Source organism: Mastigoproctus giganteus, chromosome 5 (assembly GCF_048544385.1).
Source record: "Mastigoproctus giganteus isolate SK-2022 chromosome 5, ASM4854438v1, whole genome shotgun sequence".
Classification (NCBI taxonomy): domain Eukaryota; kingdom Metazoa; phylum Arthropoda; class Arachnida; order Uropygi; family Thelyphonidae; genus Mastigoproctus; species Mastigoproctus giganteus.
In genome coordinates this window covers 104416121-104438421 of record NC_143579.1, presented here as the reverse complement: position 1 = coordinate 104438421, position 22301 = coordinate 104416121, and the positions used below count along the sequence as shown (strand labels likewise).

The 22301-nt window shown below is 39.7% G+C and overlaps 1 protein-coding gene across 2 annotated transcripts in view; it reads left to right on the top strand.

The window, feature by feature from the left end:
* LOC150085605 (uncharacterized) overlaps nucleotides 1–22301 on the top strand; it is a 400641-nt gene that overhangs the window by 361030 nt on the left and 17310 nt on the right. For both annotated transcript variants that reach the window (XM_090373388.1, XM_090373387.1), the window contains exon 10: nucleotides 21955–22035. In XM_090373388.1, coding sequence (XP_090229514.1) covers nucleotides 21955–22035 — 81 coding nt within the window. The remainder of the gene's footprint in view (nucleotides 1–21954; nucleotides 22036–22301) is intronic.

Sequence of the window (22301 nt, the reverse complement as noted above, 5' to 3'; positions counted from 1 at the left end):
TTGAATTTGAAAGTATATGCAATTCTGCCCAGACACAATAGAAGGGAGTATATGATGAGAGCCTTGTCGATCAATTTGGCCCTGGAGAGATTGTGCAAGGCTCAAGGGGTAGAATTTTTCTCAGCCTGGTCTGTGCTTGTTAACAGGAGAGGCTGCTTCTACAGGGATGGGATACACTTAAATAGAAAGGGTGCAAGAATATTTGCTGATGCTATCGGGGCAGAGTTTGGTGGGTAGGAAAACTGCTAGCTGGGGGGGGATACATGGATTAATAGATTAACAGTAGCCACTGGCAGAGGTGAAAGTAATTCTTGCACTGCTTCTATTGAAATGCAATTCAGCAGCAGCCAGGAAAACAAGGCAATGGGGTTTCCAGGACTGCTGGGAGTCATAGTGGAACAAGTAAATACATGGGCTGTGTTAGGGTAACTAAGAGTAGAAACAGGTGCATGCATACTTGCATGTACAATGTGTACAGAAATTATAGACAGGACACGAAGGGGGGAGGGGTTATGCAGTTAGTTAATAAACATAAAATCTAAGGAAGTGCATCCAATTTATGTTGGTGGACAATGAAATGTTGAGTCTGTTTGGTGTGACATAAGCCCTGCGAAAGGAAAAATGAGAGTAGGTGTGTGTGTTAGACCTAATGAATCTGATGAGTATAATGAGCAGTTGAGCAGAGAAATAGAGTGGGCCAGTAAATCAGAGTGTCTTATAATGGCTGATTTTAATTTCCCAGAGATTGACTGGAATTTGTGGGTTGGCCACTCACACTAGCAAGGCTTTTGTGGATTTATTGGATGATTGTTTTCTACAGCAGCATGTTCAGGAAGCAACTAGAGGGGGTAATACTCTTGATCTGATTATCAGTAGTGATTCTTGATGCATTAAGAATCTGTAGATAAAGAAACCACTAAGTGGCAGTGATCACAGTGTGCTGAAGTGGGATTTACTCAGTGTGTGTGCGTGCGTGCATGCACACATGCGTGCTATCCTTAATATGTTTCCATATATTGCTTTATTTTCACCCTATTTTAATCAAGTCTTATTTGATACACTTTAATGTTTCTTAGGTACTAACAAGATTTGTTTCCATGTAAAAAAAGTTGTTTGCCCCCATCATCGTTAGCCATTTTCAATCCACTGCAGGATGAAGGCCTCTCCATCAACTTTCCAGTTCCTTCTGTTTTGTGAAATGGCCATCCATTTACTACCCATAAACTCATGAATTTCATCTATCCATCTCCGCCTTTGTCTTCCAGGTTTTCTTCTAGCTCCTCTTGGGTACAATTCTGTTATTTTCTTAGTCCATCTGTCATAATGTCTTCTAGCTGTGGCCTGCCCAAGACCATTTTAGTTCTTTAGTTTTGATAAGAATGTCCTTTACTTGAGTTTCTGCGACCACTCTAACTTCTGAAAGCTTTCTCAAGGGCAACAGTAAACAGCTTCGGAGATATTGTGTCTCCTTGTCAAACTCCTTTCTCTGTTTTCAATTTTCTACTGTCTCTGCCTAGTCTAATACAGGAGGTAGCATTCTCATGTACAGTAAACCCCCGCTATTCGCGGTATCTGTATTCGCGATCGGCGATTTAATATAAAATGAAACCTAAAAAATGTGAATTTTAAAGCGCCGTGAATATTTTCCGCCATAAAAAAACATGGGCGTGGCTAAAATGATCTTTCCCGGTCAAAACAGCGCTCAGTGGGTGGGGGAGAGGGGTGACAAAATCGCGAGCGTGGATGTTTCTTGCTAATCCTTGTTCAATATGTGTTATGCGCTTGTTATGGAAGGTTTCGTCGTTTGCTTTTAATTTATATGCTTATAAATTGAATAAATTTATCAATTTATAAATTGATATGCTTACAAAATTGATAAATCTACCATTTTGCAGTGTAAACAGACTTTTTCGAGTGTGTTAACGGAAGAAAGTGACTGACTTTATTGTGGACAAGTGCTTTCTAACCCCTACAAAAATATGACTACGAATAACAAGAGAAATGTGAAAATATCAAAGAAGGTGATGACATTAGCGAATAAAATTGAGTTATTAGATAAAATTTCTAATTGTGAAACTGTCTCCTCAGTGGCAAAACATTATAAAATCAATGAGTCAACGGTACGATCAATCAAAAAATCGGAAGAAAAAATCCGCCGTAGTGTCCGTGAAAACGTGCTAATTGCTTCAAAAATTTGCTCTGTAACTCATGATGTTAAATTAGAAAAAATGGAAAAGGTTTTAAATCTGTGGATAGAAGACCGAACTCAAAATAAAATTCCGTTAAATTCACTCATCATTCGTGAAAACGCAAAACTCCTTATCAACGCTTTAGCAAACTGGTGATAGCACTGGCGGGATAGGTTTTTTAGCTAGCAAAGACGCTGGTTTGAAAGATTTGTTTGAAATTTCTAATAAATATTACATTTAATATTAAATTGTTTCTTATTTTCATTTTGATGCCATATGCTTGCATTTCACTATGTACTGTCTATGTGCATAGTCATATTATGAAGGTACATATAATACATACATAGACAAAATTTTAGACTAGTTTTTCTTATATACTTTGGAACGGAACCCCTTTATTACTATGGGAGCCATAACTCAGTATTCGTGTTTTCGGTATTCGCGGCATTTCTCAGGAATGTAACCCCCCCCCCCCCCCGCGCGAATAGCGGGGGTTTACTCTATTTTCTTCAAAATCATAAAATATGGGGTATCTATGCCTTGTCTTTCCAGTGCCCAAAACATTGCCTTATGCTGTATGGAGTCAAATGCCTTTTCATAATCCACAAATGCCAGGCATAATGGTGTTTTATATTCATTTGCTTTCTCCATTAGCTGTAATATTACGTTAAGGTGATCCATAGTTGAGAATCCTGTCCTAAAGCAAGCTTTCTCTTTCGGTTGATTCTCATCAAGTATTCTTTCTAATCTGTTAGTAATGACCTTTGTGAACAACTTGTAGATGTGGGATAACAAGCTAATTGGCCTACAATTTCTGATTTATCTCCTTTCTTATGCAGCAAAACTATGGTGGCATTATTCCACTCCTTAGGCATCACACCTTTTCTAATGCATTTTTTTGAAGAGTCTTGCAATTTGTGTCACGTCTCTTGCTCGCAATTTTAACAACTCTGCAGTAACTTCATCGTTTCCCCGGGGCTTTCTGATTCTTCATTTTCTTCAATGCATGTTCTATCTCATCAGGAAGGATATTGGGTATGTTGTATGTGTTACTAATTTGAGAACCGTCTTCCCCAGTGCTGGCATCATCCCCTCACTCCTTGTATAATTCTCTATAGTAGTCTTCTGCTATTTATAAGTACACCATCGCTATTCTTCAGTTTCAGTATCATTTGTCTTTCTGTATTACTGCCCATGGCTGCTGATTTAAGTCCTTTGTTTTCCCTTAATGCTTGTTCTACTTTTCTTGTTTTTGGTAGTTGTTGGCACATCGGCTTCTGTGGCCATAATGCACCTCCCAGGGTTTTTGCAGTACTTTGATCCAAGCCCGAGGCGGGATTTGAACCCACGACCTTTGGGTTGCCAGAAAGGCACTTTACCCACCCAGCTAGCCCAGTCGGCACTTTTCTTGTGTTAAATCTTCTTATGTCCTCTCTGAGTCTCTTTCTAATGGCTTTGCATAACTCAGTATACTCAATTTTGTCCTTGTCAATGTTTATCTTGCTCTTCATTTGTCGCCTTCGGTTCATCATAACAAGTGTTTCTTGACTAATTTTTCTTCTTTGGATTTCTTTTTCCCTATAAGTTTCTTGGGCTTTATCACTTTCAGAAAGTTGTAATACTCCTCGTCGATATCTTGGTCCTGAGCAGTCTGCAGAAGCTCAAACTTGTCCTCAGGTTCCAGTACATACTGCTTTTTCTCCACGTTCTCTTAAAGACCTTTGTATTATTTACTTGAGTCATTTTTTCCCTTTTGTACCTCTATATGAAGTGTACATCTTACCATTCTATGATCACTTCCAACATTTACCTTATTCAGCACGGTAACATCATTCATGATATATCTTCTGTTAGTGAGGATGAAGTCAATTTCATTAGTTGTTAATCCATTTGGACTCTTCCCTGTCCACTTTCTGTTCCCCCTTTTCTTGAAAAAAAAGTGTTCATTACTGACAATCTTTGAGATTCTGCAAATTCCACAAGTCTTTCATTTCTTTCACCAATTTCAAAATTTCCTATAGTTCCCCTTTCTGCGCTGTTTTGGCTTTTTCCAACCTTAGCATTGAAGCCCCCCCCTAATAATAGTGTAGTGGGTTTTCTGCTCATCTAGAAGAATTTCAGTGTACATTTCTTCAACCTCTTCATCATCATGAAGAGGTTGAAGAAATGGCAACAGTTTTCTCCCACTGTACATTAAATATGCATTAGGATATCAATCTGTAGATTTACATTTAAATCTAGAGAGTGATATCCTAATGCTGCACGAGTTGTTTGTATTCTACGTAACTGATTGCAAATAAAGTTTAGCTCCCTTCCCAATTCATGCTACAAACCAACAAATTGTAATCAAAAGAAAATTGAAAATAATTGCTGCAATTTTTTTCAGAAATATATAATTGTTATATGCTTATTTCATCAAATAAATTTTATCAACAGCATATTGAAATGATTGTGCTTCCTGAATATCCTTTCAAAAATTAAAGGACTCGTCTTATGTAAATAATCAGTATGCAGAAAATGGAAATGACTAATAGTTTCCTGTTTATAATGTGTGTTTATCTGTGTGCGCACTTTTTTTTTTTTTCTTTTTTCAGCAAAATTAGAAGTTTTGTTTAAAAAAAAATAGTGGAAAAACACATTTTAAAATTTTCATTAAAAAGTAAAAAATTATATTTAATATTGTAATCCATTAGTAAGGGACTAAGCACTGGTATTTTCCAAGCAGAATTTTTTAAAGAAGCCAAAATTTTTCCTCAAAAATAAAATAAAGTTGGGCACATGTCAGGTTCCACATGACCACTGCTGGCTTAATATTACTGACCATGCATTTAGTACTAAATAATAATGTTGGGTTGTATTTATTATTCTTGGTTTAACTGTTTTGTACTTAGATATAAACTGAAAGGTATTAATAAATTAATCATTAATACCACTTCATATATTTCATGAAGTACAACACCAACTTCTTGGCTCTATTCGTTACTGTTTTTACAGTTCCATTTTCTGTGAGGAGTTGAAGCATAGCGGCATTTTCTTCAATGTTTAGACACTTGCTGAATACAACAATAAGTTTTTTACCAGTGTTTCCTCTTTAGACTCATGAAACACTTAAAAATCAGATTCTTCATCTAGAAATAGTGGACAACATAACCTGTAGATGGCTACAGGTTGTCCATTTATTAATTAAGATTAATTCTCAAAAACCCTGAAGAAACCCCCTCCCCACTGAGCCCAAATCATATAGACCAATAGCCCTACTCCCTGTACTAGGGAAAATATACAAAAAACTAATATATAGCAGATTAGCATTAGCATTAGTAGAGGCATATGATGCAAGAAAGCAAGCTTATGCAGCATCAGCCAAAAAAAAAAACCACTTCCACTTTACCATTTGAAATACCTGTCCAGCTGAGCCTTAAATTTATTTAGGCTATCATCTTCCACAACAAGCGATGGAAGTCTGTTCCAACTACCCGCTGGCTAAAGGCAAATTTCCACACATCTATCCTACATCTGGCTTTCCTCAATCTGAATTTATGCCCTCTCAGGTGATTATTCTGAGCAAGAGGAAGAATCCCATCGGCATTGAGCATGCTAAAACCATTCAAGGCTTTATACACCTCTATCAGATCACCTCGCTGGCCCCATGACATGGGCACCTGTACGTGGTGAGGGGACCTCCCAGTGATGCTGCTGGACTTCCAGACTAGCATCACTGGGATCCAATGCCCACAGCCTAGGTTCCAGGCTAACATCAATGGAATCCGGCGTGTTTGCCATGCGCTGCGACCCGTGGAAATTCAGAAAGGGGGATCCTGGTGGTTGAGGGGCCCAGCTTCAATACACCACTTTGGCTCCTGCTTCGACAAGACGGGTGGTCCTGGAAGGCCCGGCTAGGATCAATTGGCTAGTAGGCTCACCTGCGAGGGTCAACCACGTCAATGCCACGCCCCTACCCTCGTGGTCCGAGGGACAGGATTCAGGCTGGCGGCGGTGCGGGTATGGTGTCTGGGTAGCCCTGGCGTTCCACTCCCGAGCGCATTTATTGCATGCCGGGTAGTGGGCGTCCATTTGGGCTCCGTGGTGGGTGGGGAGCCCGGACACTGAACCAATTAAAATTTATATGCATCCTGATAAACTTACTCCTTCAGGGGCCCCAACCCGGTCCCTATCTGCAAACAGAGACAAAGACACAGATAGTATTATTAGTACAAAGAGGCAGCGAACTGAAATACCATCAGGGCCTGTCCCAAGGTTCCTAATTATAGACTCCACCAGTGAAAAACTGATTGGTAAAATGTCACCCTTTTTTATACAAAAAGGGTTAGATGGGTTAGCAGGTTCACCCAAATCAGTTAAGAGGCTCCGTTCTGGAGACCTTTTAATTGAAACTAAAACTGACAGGCAGTCTGAGCAGCTACTCTGAGCAACATCAGTCGGAGGAGTACCCATAAGAGTAATACCACATAGAACACTCAATTCATCGGCCAACCAGGCTAGCCGGGTGGGTAAAGTGCCTGCCTGGCAACCCAAAGGTCGCGGGTTCGATTCCCGCCTCGGGCTTGGATCAAAGTACTGCAAAAACCTTGGGAGGTGCATTATGGCCACAGAAGCCTATGCGCCAACAACTACCAAAAAAAAAAAAAAACTCAATTCATTGAGAGGTGTCATTTCAGAATGGGACCTTCTCAACGTAACCGAGGAGGAAATCTGCTTGGAATTGAAACCACAGGGAGTTATTGCCGTCAAGAGAATTAGTGCGTGTAGGGATGGGAAACTTGTTAAAACCAGGAGCATTATCCTGACTTTTAACTCGCCCAAACCTCCTGATGAGATTAAAGCTGGCTACATCAACTGTCCAGTGCGTCCATATGTTCCAAACCCTTTACGGTGTTTTAAATGCCAGAAGTATGGACATTCTCAAATGGCCTGCTGCATAGTCCTTGCATGCGCTCGATGTGGTGCAAAGGACCACGAAACAACAGCATGTTCAGCGAAAAACCCACCTGCATTAACTGTGAGGGAGAACATCCAGCCTATTCACGAGCATGCCAGAGGTGGAAAGAAGAAAAAGAAATTCAACGGCTAAAGGCAGAGCTAAACATATCATACCAGGAGGCAAGGAAAGCATGAAACCTCTCAACATCAACAAACCTACCTACGCCCAGAAGGTAGCAGGGAGATGTTCCATTGGAACTCAGACGGACATGACCATCCCTCCAAATGAATCATTTACTCCCGTCGCACGTTATCTCTTAAGTTCTCAAAAACCTGCACAGAAGGACCAATCAGCTGCCACTCCTCTATCGGTACCTCCTAATGCTCCACAAGTAAAAAAAGCAATTTCGAAAGAAAAGAATAAGAAAGGTGAAGCATCCCTTAATATCCAAGAAGACATGGACGTCGAGCAGAAGGAGGTACAAGAAGACTCAGTTTTGGAGCTCTTTGCTGAGGAGGAAATGGACACTGGAAAACGTCCATACTTCCCCAGGAAGGATAAAGCCAAAACTGAAAAAGGTAAGCCCTCAGCACCTCGGAAGCGGCCTGATGGACCCACCAAGCCAAAATAATGGCTAAATTCCTACAGTGGAACTGTCGTGGATTCTGGCAAAATACTGATGACATCAAGGCACTCCTGCAAAAGCACAAACCAGCTTGCTTTTGCATACAGGAGACTTATTTAAAGGCAAATGATGACCCCACCATGTATAACATTACCATCATTCGTAAGGATAGAATTGTGGATGGTCCTGCTCATGGAGGAGTTGCAATCCTCATCGGCAACCAGATCCCATTTCAGCCTTTGTAGCTTACAACTAGCATTGAGGCTGTAGCAATTTGCCTTACAGTTGGGTTCTTATTAACTGTCTGCTCTGTCTATTTGCCACCTGGGATTGACATCTCCCATTGATGATCTTATCATGCAATTGCCTTCCCTTTGTTTAATTCTTGGGGATTTCAATGGACATAATACTCTGTGGGGTAGTGCTCACATCAATGGAAGGGGACGAGTCATAGAGCATATGCTCACTGACAATGACCTCTCCCTCTTAAATGTGGGAACAAACACCTTCTTCCACATGCCTACCTGTACATTCTCTGCCATTGATCTTTCTGTCTGCTCCCCTTCTCTCCTTCCTTCACTTACTTGGGAGGTAGAAGAAAATCCATATGGAAGCAATCACTTCCCCGTGATAACCTCCCTAACTAGTGGTAGACCGTGTCTGCCATTTAGTTTACCGCGGTGGAAGATTGATCAGGCTGACTGGAATGCCTTTCAACATCTAGCAAACCTTGACATCGATACAGTCAGTCAGGAGCCAATCAATGAAGCAGTCATTTATGTCACAGAAACGATTGTCCAAGCAGCTGCAATTGCAATCCCAAAATCATCCAGCCAGTTCCCACTATTCCCCAAACCTTGGTGGAATTCAGAATGCACCGCAGCAAAAAAAAACACAAAACAAAGCCTGGGGGATATTCCGCCGATATCCCACGACTGGAAATTTAATATCATTCAAACGTGCATGTGCGAAAGCACATTATGTACGACGTCAGAGCCAAAGGAAATCTTGGATTCGTTTTACATCTTCCATAACTCAGGCTGCTAGCTCAAAAGTAGTCTGGGATAAGATCTGGAAAATGAAGGGAAAATATTCACCATGCCCTTCAGTGATCCTCGAGCACAACGGATGTCCAATTGCAGATCGAACTGCAGTTGCAAATAGTCTAGGGGAAACATTTGCAAAAATCTCTGCAATGACATCTTTTCCCGCAGAGTTTTTGGCCCTGAAAAAGAAAGTTGAGAAAAACCCACCGAACTTCTCTTCAAAAGGGCTTGAATCGTATAACAAGCCCTTTTTACAGGAAGAGTTAAATGCAGCACTCTTTCTCACGCATGCAAGTGCTGTGGGGCCCGACAAACACCTCTCACCACAATCTAAGGATCAACTTTTAATTCTGTTTAACAGAATTTTTATTCACAAACAATTTCCGAATTCCTGGCAAAGGGCTATTGTCCTTGCTTTCCCAAAACCAGGAAAAGATCCTAGCAATCCAAGTAACTATCATCCTATTGCTCTGACAAGCTGTTTGTGCAAAGTCCTGGAAAGAATGGTTAATGCACGACTTGTATGGTATTTAGAAACAAACGGTCTGCTTTCTAGGACACAGTGCGGCTTCCGAAGAAATAAATCCACTCTGGACCATTTAATCCGATTGGAAACATCCATTCGTGATGCTTTTATTAAATCCGAGCATTTGGTAGCAGTTTTCTTTGATATTGAAAAAGCGTACGACACAGCCTGGCGATTTGGAATTTTAAAAGACCTCCATAACTTTGGCCTTAGAGGTAACTTTCCTCTTTTTATTAAAAACTTTCTTTCGAATCGCCAATTTCAAGTCCGTTTGGGATCCACCCTCTCTCGAGTTTTCTCTCAGGAAGAGGGAGTCCCACAAGGATCCGTTCTAAGTGTCACGCTTTTCGCAATCAAAATAAACTCTATCACAGAACAACTTCCACCCACCATAAACAATGCCCTCTGTGTTGACGACTTTGCTATATTTTGTCATTCATGCAATATGAGGGTCATTGAAAGGCAACTGCAGAAAACAATTGATCATCTTACAGCTTGGTCTTTGGCTAATGGGTTCAGATTTTCATCACAGAAGACTATTTGTGTACACTTCTGTCGCAAACGTAATCTTCATCCTGACCCAGAATTAAGGCTTGGGCAAAATAACATCCCAGTTGTAGCAGAATTCAAATTCCTTGAACTTATTTTCGACAAGAAGCTGACATTTTTACAACATATTCGTCAGCTGAGGACAAGATGTCTCAAAGGGCTTAACATCCTTCGTGTCCTTTCGTCAACTTCATGGGGCGCAGATTGTTCTACCCTTCTTTGTCTTTACTGAGCACTTGTCCGTTCCAAACTCAACTATGGATCTCAGGTTTATGGTTCTGCTACAGATAGTGCACTTCAGTGGTTAGATCCAATCCACCATCAAGCCATCCGGACAGCCACTGGAGAATTTCACACATCTCCTGTCCAAAGCCTTTACGTTGAAGCAAATGAACCATCTCTGTCTCTTCGACGTAAGCAGTTGTCCTTACAGTAGGCCTTCAAATTAAAATCCCTGCCCGATCATCCTACGTGGCCATCCGTTTTTGAGCCGCGCTGGGAAAACCTCTACAACACCCGTCGGACTGCCAACAAACCTTTTGGTATTCGCATTCAAGGGCTGCTGAATCAGCTAAACTTGACGGTAGACAACGTTGCCCAGTCACCAAGGCAATTCTTTCTACCCTGGCATGCTTATTTTCCAACTTATGACTTCTCCCTTAAGATCTGGGAGAAGGCTACTACACTGCCATCTGTCTACCAGCAACTCTTTGCATCACATAGACAGCAGTATTCTGACTTTCTGCCAGTCTATACAGATGGCTCAAAGTTAGAATGTTATGTGGGATCTGCTGTTGTGTTCCCTCACAAAACATTATCCTATAAGATCCCACAAGAAACTAGCATTTATACTACAGAGTTGCATGCAATACAAACAGCCCTAGATCACATTAAAAATTGCGACTACCAGAGGTATATGATTTATTGCGATTCATCGAGTGTGTTACAGGCTCTGGCATCGGTGAGTTTTAACCCTTATCTGATCCTGTCCAGAATCCGGCATATTCTCTTTTCTCTCGTGAAATTAGAATTCGATATTCGCTTTTGCTGGATCCCAAGCCACATTGGGATCCGTGAAAATGAATCTGCTGATGCCGCTGCCAAATCAGCCACTTCCCTGGATAATCATTGCCTGTCAGTCCCCTATACAGACTACAGGCAAATAATATGTTCTAAATTACTCTCCCAATGGCAAGATTATTGGCACGGACAGGCCACAAATAAATTACATCACATTAAGCCTGTAATTACGCAATGGCAGTCCAGTCTACGCAGGGTCCGAAGAGAGGAAGTTTTTCTTGCTCGGCTCCGCATAGGTCATAGTCATCTAACACATTCCTATTTGCTGAGGGCGGTTGACCCACCTATGTGCGAGATGTGTAACGTTATTTTAACCGTCAGTCATCTTTTTATAGAATGTCCTGTTTTTATAGAAGCACGACGCTTATTTTTACTGCTTTTAATAATTTGACTGAGCCCATTTACACTCAGTCAGATAATAGGTGACAGAGACAATATGTCCGAATTTTTTAACTTTTTACAATCTATTAATTTTTGTACAAGGATCTAAGTTTTTATACTTTTTATGGTTTTACTTTGTCATTTTTAACATAATAATTAATTGCTTGACGTGGTAGCCTTGGCTACCAAAATGTTTAGTAGCAATTTAAATTTGACTTGGCGCATTATGGCCTTAGCTTCCAATGCGCCATAAAAATCAAATCAAATCAAGTCAACCCCAGAGGCTCACATCTGGTGAGTATGGGCTTGGCACACCCAGGGTCCTGAGCTGGATATCATCATTCTTCTCCTTTCTTTCTTGGTGTTTCCCTTCTCTCTCTCTCTCTCTCTCAGGGTAACTCAATTTTTTTTTTTTGGCTGGTGCAGTATAAGCCTCAGGCTTCCTTGCACCATATGGCTAATAATAATAATAACCTCGCTGGTGCCTAGTCTCCAGACACTGTAATTTGCAAAACTTAAGCCTTTCTTTGTAAGAGCAAGTCTTTGTTCCATTTACTAATCTTGTTGCCCTTCTCTGTACTTGTTCCAGCAGCTCTACATCCTTGAAATGAGGCCTCCAGACCTGTATACAGTACTCTAGGTGTGGCATGACCACTGCCTTATACAAGGGAATAATCACCTCCTTATCCCTGCTCATCTGCACTGCTCAGGGAACTTCATATCTGCCTGCACAATTACCCCAGGTCCTTTTCATTCTCTACAACTGTCAGTGTAGTACCGCAGAGTTGATACGTTGCCCTGGAGTTGCTGTTTCCCATATGTAGTACTTTACATTTGTCAATGTTAAACTTCATTTGCCACCTCTCAGCCCATCTGCTCAACCTTTCCAGATCCTGTTGCAGCAGCATAGCGTCAGTAGTGTCCTTAACAACCCTGCCAACCTTTGTATCATCTGCAAACTTGGACATTAAGCTTGATATACCATCATCAATATTATTTATAAATACAGAAAACAATAATGGACCCAACACTGAACCCTGAAGGACTCCACTAATACATTAGTCCACGATGAGCAGTGTCCATTGATTACCACTCTCTGTCTTCTCCCCCTCAACCACCCCTTTATCCATAGCAGTAATTTGCCTCCAATGCCACACTGCTCCAATTTGTGCAGCAGTCTTCCATGTGCAACAGTATCAAAAGCCTTTCTAAGATCCAAATATATAATATCCAAGTTATTCCCTGCATCCTGTTCTTTTGTGACTGCATTATAGTATCCAATCAGATTGGTCAGGCAAGACTTTCCCTTAACAAAACCATGCTGTGTCCGAGCTATAACTGAAGTCTTGTCTAGATGATCCTGCAGTGCTTCTTTAACCAGTGCCTCGATTAATTTTCCTGGAACAGAAGTTAAACTCACGGGTCTATAATTACTTGTGTCAGCCTTTGATCCTCCTCCTTTGTGAATTGGGGTCACATTTGCACATCTCCAGTCTATGGGTACCTCCCTTGAGTCCAAGGAAACTCTCATAATTATGGCTAAGGGTTTGCTTACTTCCTTTGCTGTCTCCTTTAATATAACTGGATATATCCCATCCACACCGGGTGCCTTTCTTGTGTTTATCTTGAACAATTTCTCCTCCACTTTACTTTCAGTTATTACAAGATTATCTATTTTACTGCCAGATTTGAATACACCTCTGGCATTCCCCTTGCTGAATAACTCCTCATGTGTGAATGTCAATGCAAAATATTCATTTAGTTTGTTAGCTACCTGAGCAGGATCATCAACAGTTGAACCATCAATATCAAGTGAACCAATCTGATTCAGCCCCTTCCTTCTAGAGTTTACATAAGTAAAGAACTCTTTGCTGTTTTTCTTTGCATCCTTTGCCAAAGATTTCTCGTAATCTGCCTTCGCCTGCCTAACCTCCTTTGTAACTTGGTAACAGCAACTTATATCTATCATAAGCTTCTGTGTCACATGTTAATTTATATGTATCCCATGCATTTTTCTTCTCTGCCATATGTCTCATTAGTTCATCTGATATCCATTTAGACCTAAACTTTGAACAATATTTCTTAGTTGGTATGTAAAGCTTAGTTCTTTAAATGCTTCCCATTTTGAATTTGCTGTTGGCAACATCATCAGTTGGTCCCACTGTATAGAATTTAAATACTGTCTCAGACCATCGTCGTCGCCTTTACGAAAGCAAAAACCCTTCCCTTTACCCCTGATGGTAGTTACCTCTTTGAGTAAATCCCACTTCAACACACTGTCATCACTGCCACCTAGTGGTTACTTTATCTGCAGATTCTTAATGCATGAAGAATCACTACTGATAATCAAATCAAGAGTATTACTCCCTCTATTTGCCTCCCGAACATGCTGATGTAGAAAATAATCATCCAATAAATCTACAAAAGCCTTGCTAGTGTGTGAGAGACCAGCCCCCAAAATCCAGTCAATATCTGGGACATTAAAATCCCCCATTATAAGACGCTCTGATTTACTGGCCCACTCTATTTCCCTGTTCAGTGTCTTATTATATTCATCAGAGTCATTAGGACTATAGCACACTCCTACTCTCAATTTTGATCTCCCAATGCTTATGTCACACCAAACTGACTCGACACTGCACTGTCCAGCGATGTCGACTGGCTTCACTTCCTTTGATTTTGTGTGTTTCTTAACTAATAGCATAACCCCTCCTCTCTTCCTATCCTGTCTATCCTTTCTGTAAACATTGTACTCCCCAAATTCCAGTTCTGCATTCCTTATATCTGTGTGACACCACGTTTCTGATATCCAAACAATATCTGCCTTTGATGTTTTGAGCAATACCTCAAATTCATCAAATTTATTTACCAAACTCCTAGCATTGGTGTACACGCAAGTATACATGCACCTGTTCCTATTCTTAGCTACCCTAACACAACCCATGTGTTTACTTGTACCGCAATGACTCCCAGCAGTCTCTGAAATATCCCCTCATCTTGTTTTCCAGGCTTCTGCTCATTCCAATAGAAGCAGTGCAAGAATCACTTTCACTTCTGCTAGTGCCTACTGTTAATCTATTAGTCCTTGTATTCCCCCAAGCTAGCAGTTTTCCGACCCTCCTAACACTGCCTCGATAGCATCAGCAAATATTCTTGCACCCTTTCTATTTAAGTCTATCCCCTCCTACCCCTTGAGCCGTGCACAATCTTTCCAGGGCTGAATTGATCGACAAGGCTCTCATCATATACTCCCTCCTATTGTATCTGGCCAGAATTGCAGACACTTTCAAATTCAACCCTAATTCACGGCTTTTTTTTCAACAGTGACCTGTACGTTAAGTAATTCTGCCAGTCTCCTACTCTTAATATCATTAGTGCCAATGTGTACAACAATATCACCCTTTGTGCCCTTAAAAGATGATATCTGCTCCACAACGTCATCAACCTTTGCCCCTGGCAGACATACCCTGGTCCTGTTCCACCTATCCTTTTTGCATAATATGTTTCCTGTTTCCCTGACAATAGAGTCACCAACAACTACTAGTTCCTGTGGGACCAGTGCATTCTGCCTTGGGGGTTGCCGCTGTGTTGCTGCCAACTTCAACACGTGCAAGCTCTGGTGTTGATGTTGGCAGCTGAGAGCTTGATGGGCCCTCAATTTAGATCCTTCGAGGGCATCCACCCTGTCCTTCAAGCTCTCATATAGGCCCATAAGAACGCTAAGTTGTCGCCTGATTTTGTTGTGTTCCTTGCATCGCGCGCGCACACACAAAGACATCCCCCATGGCAGTATCATGTCCCGTACCCGATTGCTCCACAAACATCATGCAAGCAGTGCATTTTAAAAGGCTGTGATTCGGAGGGCAACTGCCTCCCTCAGTTCTCTCCTGAGCCACAGCACTCCCATTAGCTTGAGCCTTTTGCTTTGCTGCTCTGGTCTGAGTCATGATTTCAATTTAATTCAATAAAATTTCAATTTCAGTACAAAATTATAACCCTAAACTTGTATCCCAATACAGTTACACGCTATATATGTTTTTCAGTATCGAGTATTATCTACGAGTTCCGTTTATATAACTTCCGTATCAAGTTATGTATTAATTAATTGTGTGACTTTTGTATTCTAAGTCGTTATATATATTTAGTTAAAAGTACAATTAATTGACAACGAAGTTCGACAAAATTAATAGATTTTACTGATTCATTGATTATATTATATACTGTACTGTACTAAGCTTACACTATCTAGTTCGGGATATAACGTTGTGTCGTATAACAATGGCGGCAAGTTACGAACGGTAAATCTACGGACACTTAAGTATTAATTAACTTTCAAATATCGCTGTCTCAATCAGAATAAAGTAAGGATCCTGACTAGGGCTCTAAGCTACTTATAGAAAATAATTTGATGTAACAATTGGGCAATAAAGCGGCTAAATATCACTAAAAAACTTCTCGTTCAGCAGAGCTACAACTTGTAACAAGTGGATTTGATACCCTTACCGATACTTTTATGCAATTACAAGGCCAAGTAAAGAATAAATACACCAGATTAATCAGAAAATCACAAAATAATGCTATACTACTAAATTTAAATCAAAAGTTTTAGAAAAACAATTTCAAATCAATAAATAAGAAAATCCACTTAGCAGCTTTGAACACGTCTGACTCCCACTGGCCTCGTCAGCAGATTAGCTCAATACTACGCAGAAGCAGGTTTACATTCCAACAATCAGTAGGTTTTAAGCAGGGCAGCTCTACAGAGGATGCCATGCACCATCTACTGACAACAGGTAAAAACTCAGAGGAGAAATATATGCTGGCAATCTCTATTGACTTTGCTGGAGCATTTGACTCCCTCTGGTGGCCTAGTGTCCTTAGGAGACTCTGCAAGGCAAATGACCCACAAAACCTATATAAGGTAGTAAACAGCTACCTTACAGACAGACATGTCTCGTGCACACAAGGTTCGAGGAATTGACACATCTTGTGAATAAAGGCTGCCCTCAGGGTTCAATCCATGGCCCTTTCTTCTGGAACATTGTTCTGGATGAATTTTTGACCTTGAATTTGGGCCCCTGTGAAAAGCCTTACCTTTGCAGATGACATGATTTTCCTTGTAAAAGGTAACACGCGAGTGGTTGTAGAGCAAAGATCAAATGCCACCCTCTTGCAGCCGCAGGAGTGGGCACAAATGCACATGCTCAAAATATTGCCTAAAAAAACCAAACAAATGCTTCTAAAAGGCAATTTGGACATAAGAAGACATCCAAAAATTAAAATTCACCTTACATCTTTGAAACACCAAGGTTTTATGATTTTCCTATAACAAACAGGTTTTTTTTAACAGTTCCTATCATGTTTGTGCATACGAGCACCATCAAGTGAGCCGTTGATTATTTTCCACCAACACATTTTCCCCCTTTGAATGTAAATGTATTGTCAAGTGTCAAATTATAAAAAAAAGTCCTGTTTTGTCGGCATTGTAGATATCTTCATCATTGAAATGTTTCCTGATACTGCTCAAACACAGTCAATCCATTCATTTGCCATTATTGGATCTGCAGATTGAGATTCTTCACTAATTTTTGCATAAACAGTGTTAAATCGATCCAGTCAACCGTTGCTTCACACAAAATTGTTTAGCAAATTTTTCCACTTGAGCCTTCAAGATGCCTGAATTCAGAATGTTATTAGTGGAGTCCTCTAGGATTCAGTGTTGGGCTCATTGTAGTTTTTGGTATTTATCAGTGATATTGATAAAGGTATATATAACAGTTAGTGTTTAAGTTTGCAGACAATATGAAGGTTGGCAGAGTTGTTAATGATAGTATGCTACTGCAGCAGGATCTGGAAAAGTTGGGAAGATGGGCTGAGAAGTGGCAACTGAAGTTTAACATTGACAATTGTAAAGTACTGCATATGGGTAGCAATAGCCCCAGATTAACATATCAACTGGGTTGTATTCAGGGTAGTGGAAAATGAAAAGGACCTGTGGTAATTGTGCAGTCAGATATGAAGTTTTCTGAGCAGTGCAGACAATCTGCAAAAGTAGCTCATGGTGTTTTGTCAATGATGTACAGGAATTTTGCTAGCAGGGATAAGGGTTGATTGTCCCCTTGTACAGTGGAACCTCTGTATTCGTCAGAACCTATATTCGCCAAATCCAATATTCATCACAAAAAGTCACCCACCACATGGTCATCCTAGCCTCATGCAATCGCCCATGCAGCCAGCTAGCCTCGCACAATCGCACACACAGTCAGCCAGCTCTGTGCGATAGCCCAGTAGTCTGCCCTGTGCGATTGTTCAGTGCGCATCGCCTATTTTCTCTTTGAAATTTTTTGCAATTTCTTTATAAAAAGAAGTGACCATGGCCCCAAAAAAGTGTAGTGAAGAAAAACAACCAAAAAGGAATGCTGTGAGAACCACAATTGAGTTGAAAAAAGAAATCATGGCTAAGTTTGAAAGTGGAACACATGTTTCTAACTTAGCGTTAAAATTTAACATACCATGAACTACAGTAAGCAGCATAATTAAAAATAAAGAAGCAATTAAAGCGGCTGATGTGGCAAAATGTGTAAAAATTCTTGCTGCTAAAAGATCACAAACGTATGAAGACATGGAAAATCTTTTATTAGTGTGGATTACTGAAAAGCAAATGGCTGGTGATAGTATTTCAGAATCTATCATCTGTGAAAAAGCAAGGCAGTTATATGATGACTTGCAGCAAAAGAACCCAGGAACCAGTGGTCATTTCATGCCAAGTAGGGACTGATTCGAAAAATTTAAAAGCCGAACAGGCATTCATAGTGTAGTTAGGCCTGGAGAGGCTTCAAGCTCGAATGCAGAAGATGCTAAAAAGTATGTAGACACTGAGGGATTTATCCCCCAACAAGTTTTTAATTCTGATGAGACAGGCCTATTCTGGAAAAAAAATGCCTAAAAGAACCTACATCGCAAAAGAGGAAAAAGCATTGCTCGGACACAAACCAATGAAAGACAGATTAACACTCTTGCTGAGTGGTAACGCTAGTGGGGACTGCAAAATTAAACCATTGCTCATTTATCATTCAGAAAATCCGAGAGTTTTTAAGAAGAACAATATCATAAAAAGTAAACTAAATGTGATGTGGAGGGCTAACAGTAAGGCTTAGGTAACAAGACAATTTTTCCTGGAGTGGATTCACGAAGTGTTTGCCCCAAGTGTGAAAGCTTATCTAGAAAGTTATAATTTACCTGTAAAGGCCTTCTTGATTTGGACAATGCTCCTGCTCATTCCCTTGGCTTGGAAGATGATTTGGCAGGGGAATACGGCTTTATTCGCATTAAATATCTACCACCAAACACAACTCCTCTAATCCAACCCATGGATCAGCAGGTCATTGCTTGTTTTTAAAAACTTTATACAAAAGCCCTGTTTCAAAGGTGTTTTGAAGTGATGTCGGAGACAGAACTTACATTGAGAGAATTTTGGAAAAATCACTTCAATATCCTCCATTGTTTGAGGATAATTGATAAGACATGGGGGGGGGGAAGTGTATTTCAGGACAATGAACTCGGCCTGGAGGAAATTGTGGCCAGAGTGTGTGTCAGAAAGAGACTTTGAAGGTTCAGAGCCTGTGTTTGGGTCAGAGCCTGTTGTTGGTGAAATTGTGTCTCTGGGCAGGTCCATGGGATTGGAGTTGATATTCAGGATGTAGTGGAATTGGTGGAGGACCATGGAAGGGAGCTCACCACAGAAGAACTGTTGGACCTTCATAAAGAACAGGAAGCTGAAGCAGTGGAGGAAATTTCATCAAAGGAAGGGTCAAGTAAAGGCAGCATCCCAACTGCTGACATTAAGGAAATGCTGTCTAATTGGGCCAAAACACAGAATATGGTCGAGAAGTGGCACCCGAATATTGCCGTAGTTAATCAAAATATAAATTCATTCAATGATAATGTGATTGGCTACTAATTTTAAAAAACAGACAGAAACAGACAACATTGGACAAGTTCTTTGCTAAATCGAGTGCTAGTGAATCGTCGGGAAAGGGACAAAAAAGACATTGATCACTAGAATTGGAGTTACATGATGTTTTAATGGAAGATGACTCCCCTTCTAAACAATAATTCCTTTCCTTCTCTTCAGCTTCTGCCATCATCGCTCCTCAGTAAAGGTAAAGCTCTGGTTAAAATTTTATTTATGTATCAGATTCGGGGCTGGGAACGGATTATTCCAATTTTAATTAATTCCTATGGAAAAAATTTATTCTATATTCATCCGATTCAGTATTCGTCCATCCCTCAGGAACGGATTGATGACAAATATAGAGGTTCCACTGTATAAGGCAATGGTCTGGCCACACCTTGAGTACTGGCTGCTATGCAGGTCTGGAGGCATCATTTTAGGAAAAATATCGCCTTGCTGGATCGAGTATAGAGAAGGCCAACGAGATTGGTGAGTGGAACAAAGGGTTGGTGTTAGACTCAAGAAAGGCTTAAGGTCTGCAAATTGCAGCTTCTGGAGACTAGGCACCTGTGAGGTGATCTAATTGAAGTTTATAAGGCCTTGAATGGATTGAGCAAGCTCAATGTTAATGGGATTCTTCCTCTTGCTCAAATTACTCACCTGAGGGTGCATGAATTAAAATTGAGGAAAGACAATTGTAGAATAGATGTGTGGAAATTTGCCTTTAGCCAGCAGGTGGTTGATAATTGGAACAAACTTCCATCTGTTGTAGTGGAGGTCAGCAACTTAAATAAGTTCAAGGCAAAACTAGACAAACGTTTGGAGTGAATGGATGGGTGAAATAAGAAGGGGTTTGTTTTTTTTGCTGATGCTATATAAACTTGCTTTCTTGTATCATATGCCTCTACTAATGCTAATGCTAAGATTGGACTGTCTATTGAAAATCCAGCACTTCTTTGTGCGGTGAACCATTGAAGCAATGCTTTATCAACGTTTGTAACCTCACACTTTCTAAATTTTTTTTTTTTTCGGTTATGTTCTTTTCCAGTGTCGATACACTTGAAATCACAAAGAAAACTTTTTATACACTTCAACATTTTATGCGCCATGTTTAACTCACGAATAATTTCAACTTTTTCACGAATCAAGAGACACTTTCTTTTGTTAGTAGACATGTTTCTGAAGGAATGATTTGTTTCTAACTGATATTACTTTAAAATGATAAAGGGATCTACATACAAAGTTCTCAGAAGCACAAAATGCATACAGCGTTCCCGTTTCCAAAATCCTTAGAAGTCCTGAAATAAATTTATGGGGGGGGGGAGTCATTTCATAGATCAGTGACTACAAGAGAATCTGTAAATGGGGTAATGCAACAAGCAGAACACCAATGCACTATTGTATAGCCCCCATTCCTGGAAGGACAAGGTCATAAACTGGCTGCTAATCTGATGCGATGTGGGTGGTCATAAAAGCTAAGTCGCCCCTTTTCATTTTTGTCTATTCCAAGAATTGGGTTTTTTGATTACCTGAGCAGTCAAGAATGTTTGCATAGTTACCAAAATTTGTTCAGTATATCCATGTAGTATGCTCGTTATAACAGTGAGCAATTGTATGGGAATACACGTAAATTAAAATTGTTATGGCTTTTTGCTCATTACTGCCATGATCTCATTATTTCCGTGCTCGTTATAACCAAGTTTGACTGTATATACATTTTTTTTTATTTCTTTACTCATATCCACATGTCCGTATCTATCACTACATCACAAACTCAGTGACTGTTCTTTGTTTATAATGCACACCACTAAATGAAAATCGAAAATATGACACATTTTGAAAATTTTTCTGAAAAAATAAAAATGAATAAAATAATAATAATACCATAGATACTCATGTATAAGTCAGTCCTTAATTTTGGGCCTCACAAAGTCAGAAATTGTATTTACCTGTGTATAAGTCAATATTAGGGAATGTTCTTTGAGGGCATTGCTGACGCTGCCCAGTTTTGAATCTTTCAGCATGGTGAAATGAGTGAAGTGCACAGAACTGTTTGATCTAAAACCTTTTTTAATAGTAAATGAATGGAATATTAAATTACAAAGGCTGCAATTTAATATTAACCTCTTAATTTGAAGTTCTCCACATCAAATATATAACTTATTAAACTATTAATTTATGCTTTTGTAATCAAATTTCCAGTTTCATTTCCTTGATAAATATAATTTTAAACATTTGCAAAAGCACCTTTTAATGTCAGAGTGATTATGCTGTGTAGCCCATGTCCTTATCTGTGATGTTGTTGATTTTTTAACTGGAGATCTTAATTTCATAGATCATAGATCATAATTTCATATTAGACTTGCCTGTTATATTTAGATTTATATTTGTAGTTCATACCTTAAATTTCTCTGTTCACTTTTCAATTCAGTTCAGTTTTCTTCTATTTTTTTTCCTGTTAATATAAATTATAAAAGCACCTCTAATAATGGTAGAATAGTCTGTGGACTACTGTAGACTATATATTGATTACAAAGATTTCTTAGTGTCTCCCATCAAGTGTAGAATTTAAAAAAAAATTATTTAGCAACACTTTTATAGAGAGTCTGTAGTTTCTGAAAAATATTTCATACTTTTTTTTAAATTGGGTGTTTATATTTAATAGCACATCAAACAACATGAGCGAGTGCAGCAGCCAGAAGATGATTTATTGAAGTCATCTCAGTGTGAATCAGAATTTACTGCTGTAAGTACAGAGTGATCAGTTATTAATATTTCTTAATTTAGTGAATGTAATTTTTTTTTGGTTCAAAGACTATCAGGTAAGAAAAATATTTACCACCCTTGCCATTATCTGACTAGTTTGGAAATATATTGAGATAAAATGTCATGTTTATAATTAAGTAATGTTTATAATTATCTCTTTGGTCAGCAATTCTAGTGTATCGTGACCAATGTTCTAAGTCAATAATTCTCAACCATGGGAATGCAACATGCTGTACTAATATATAA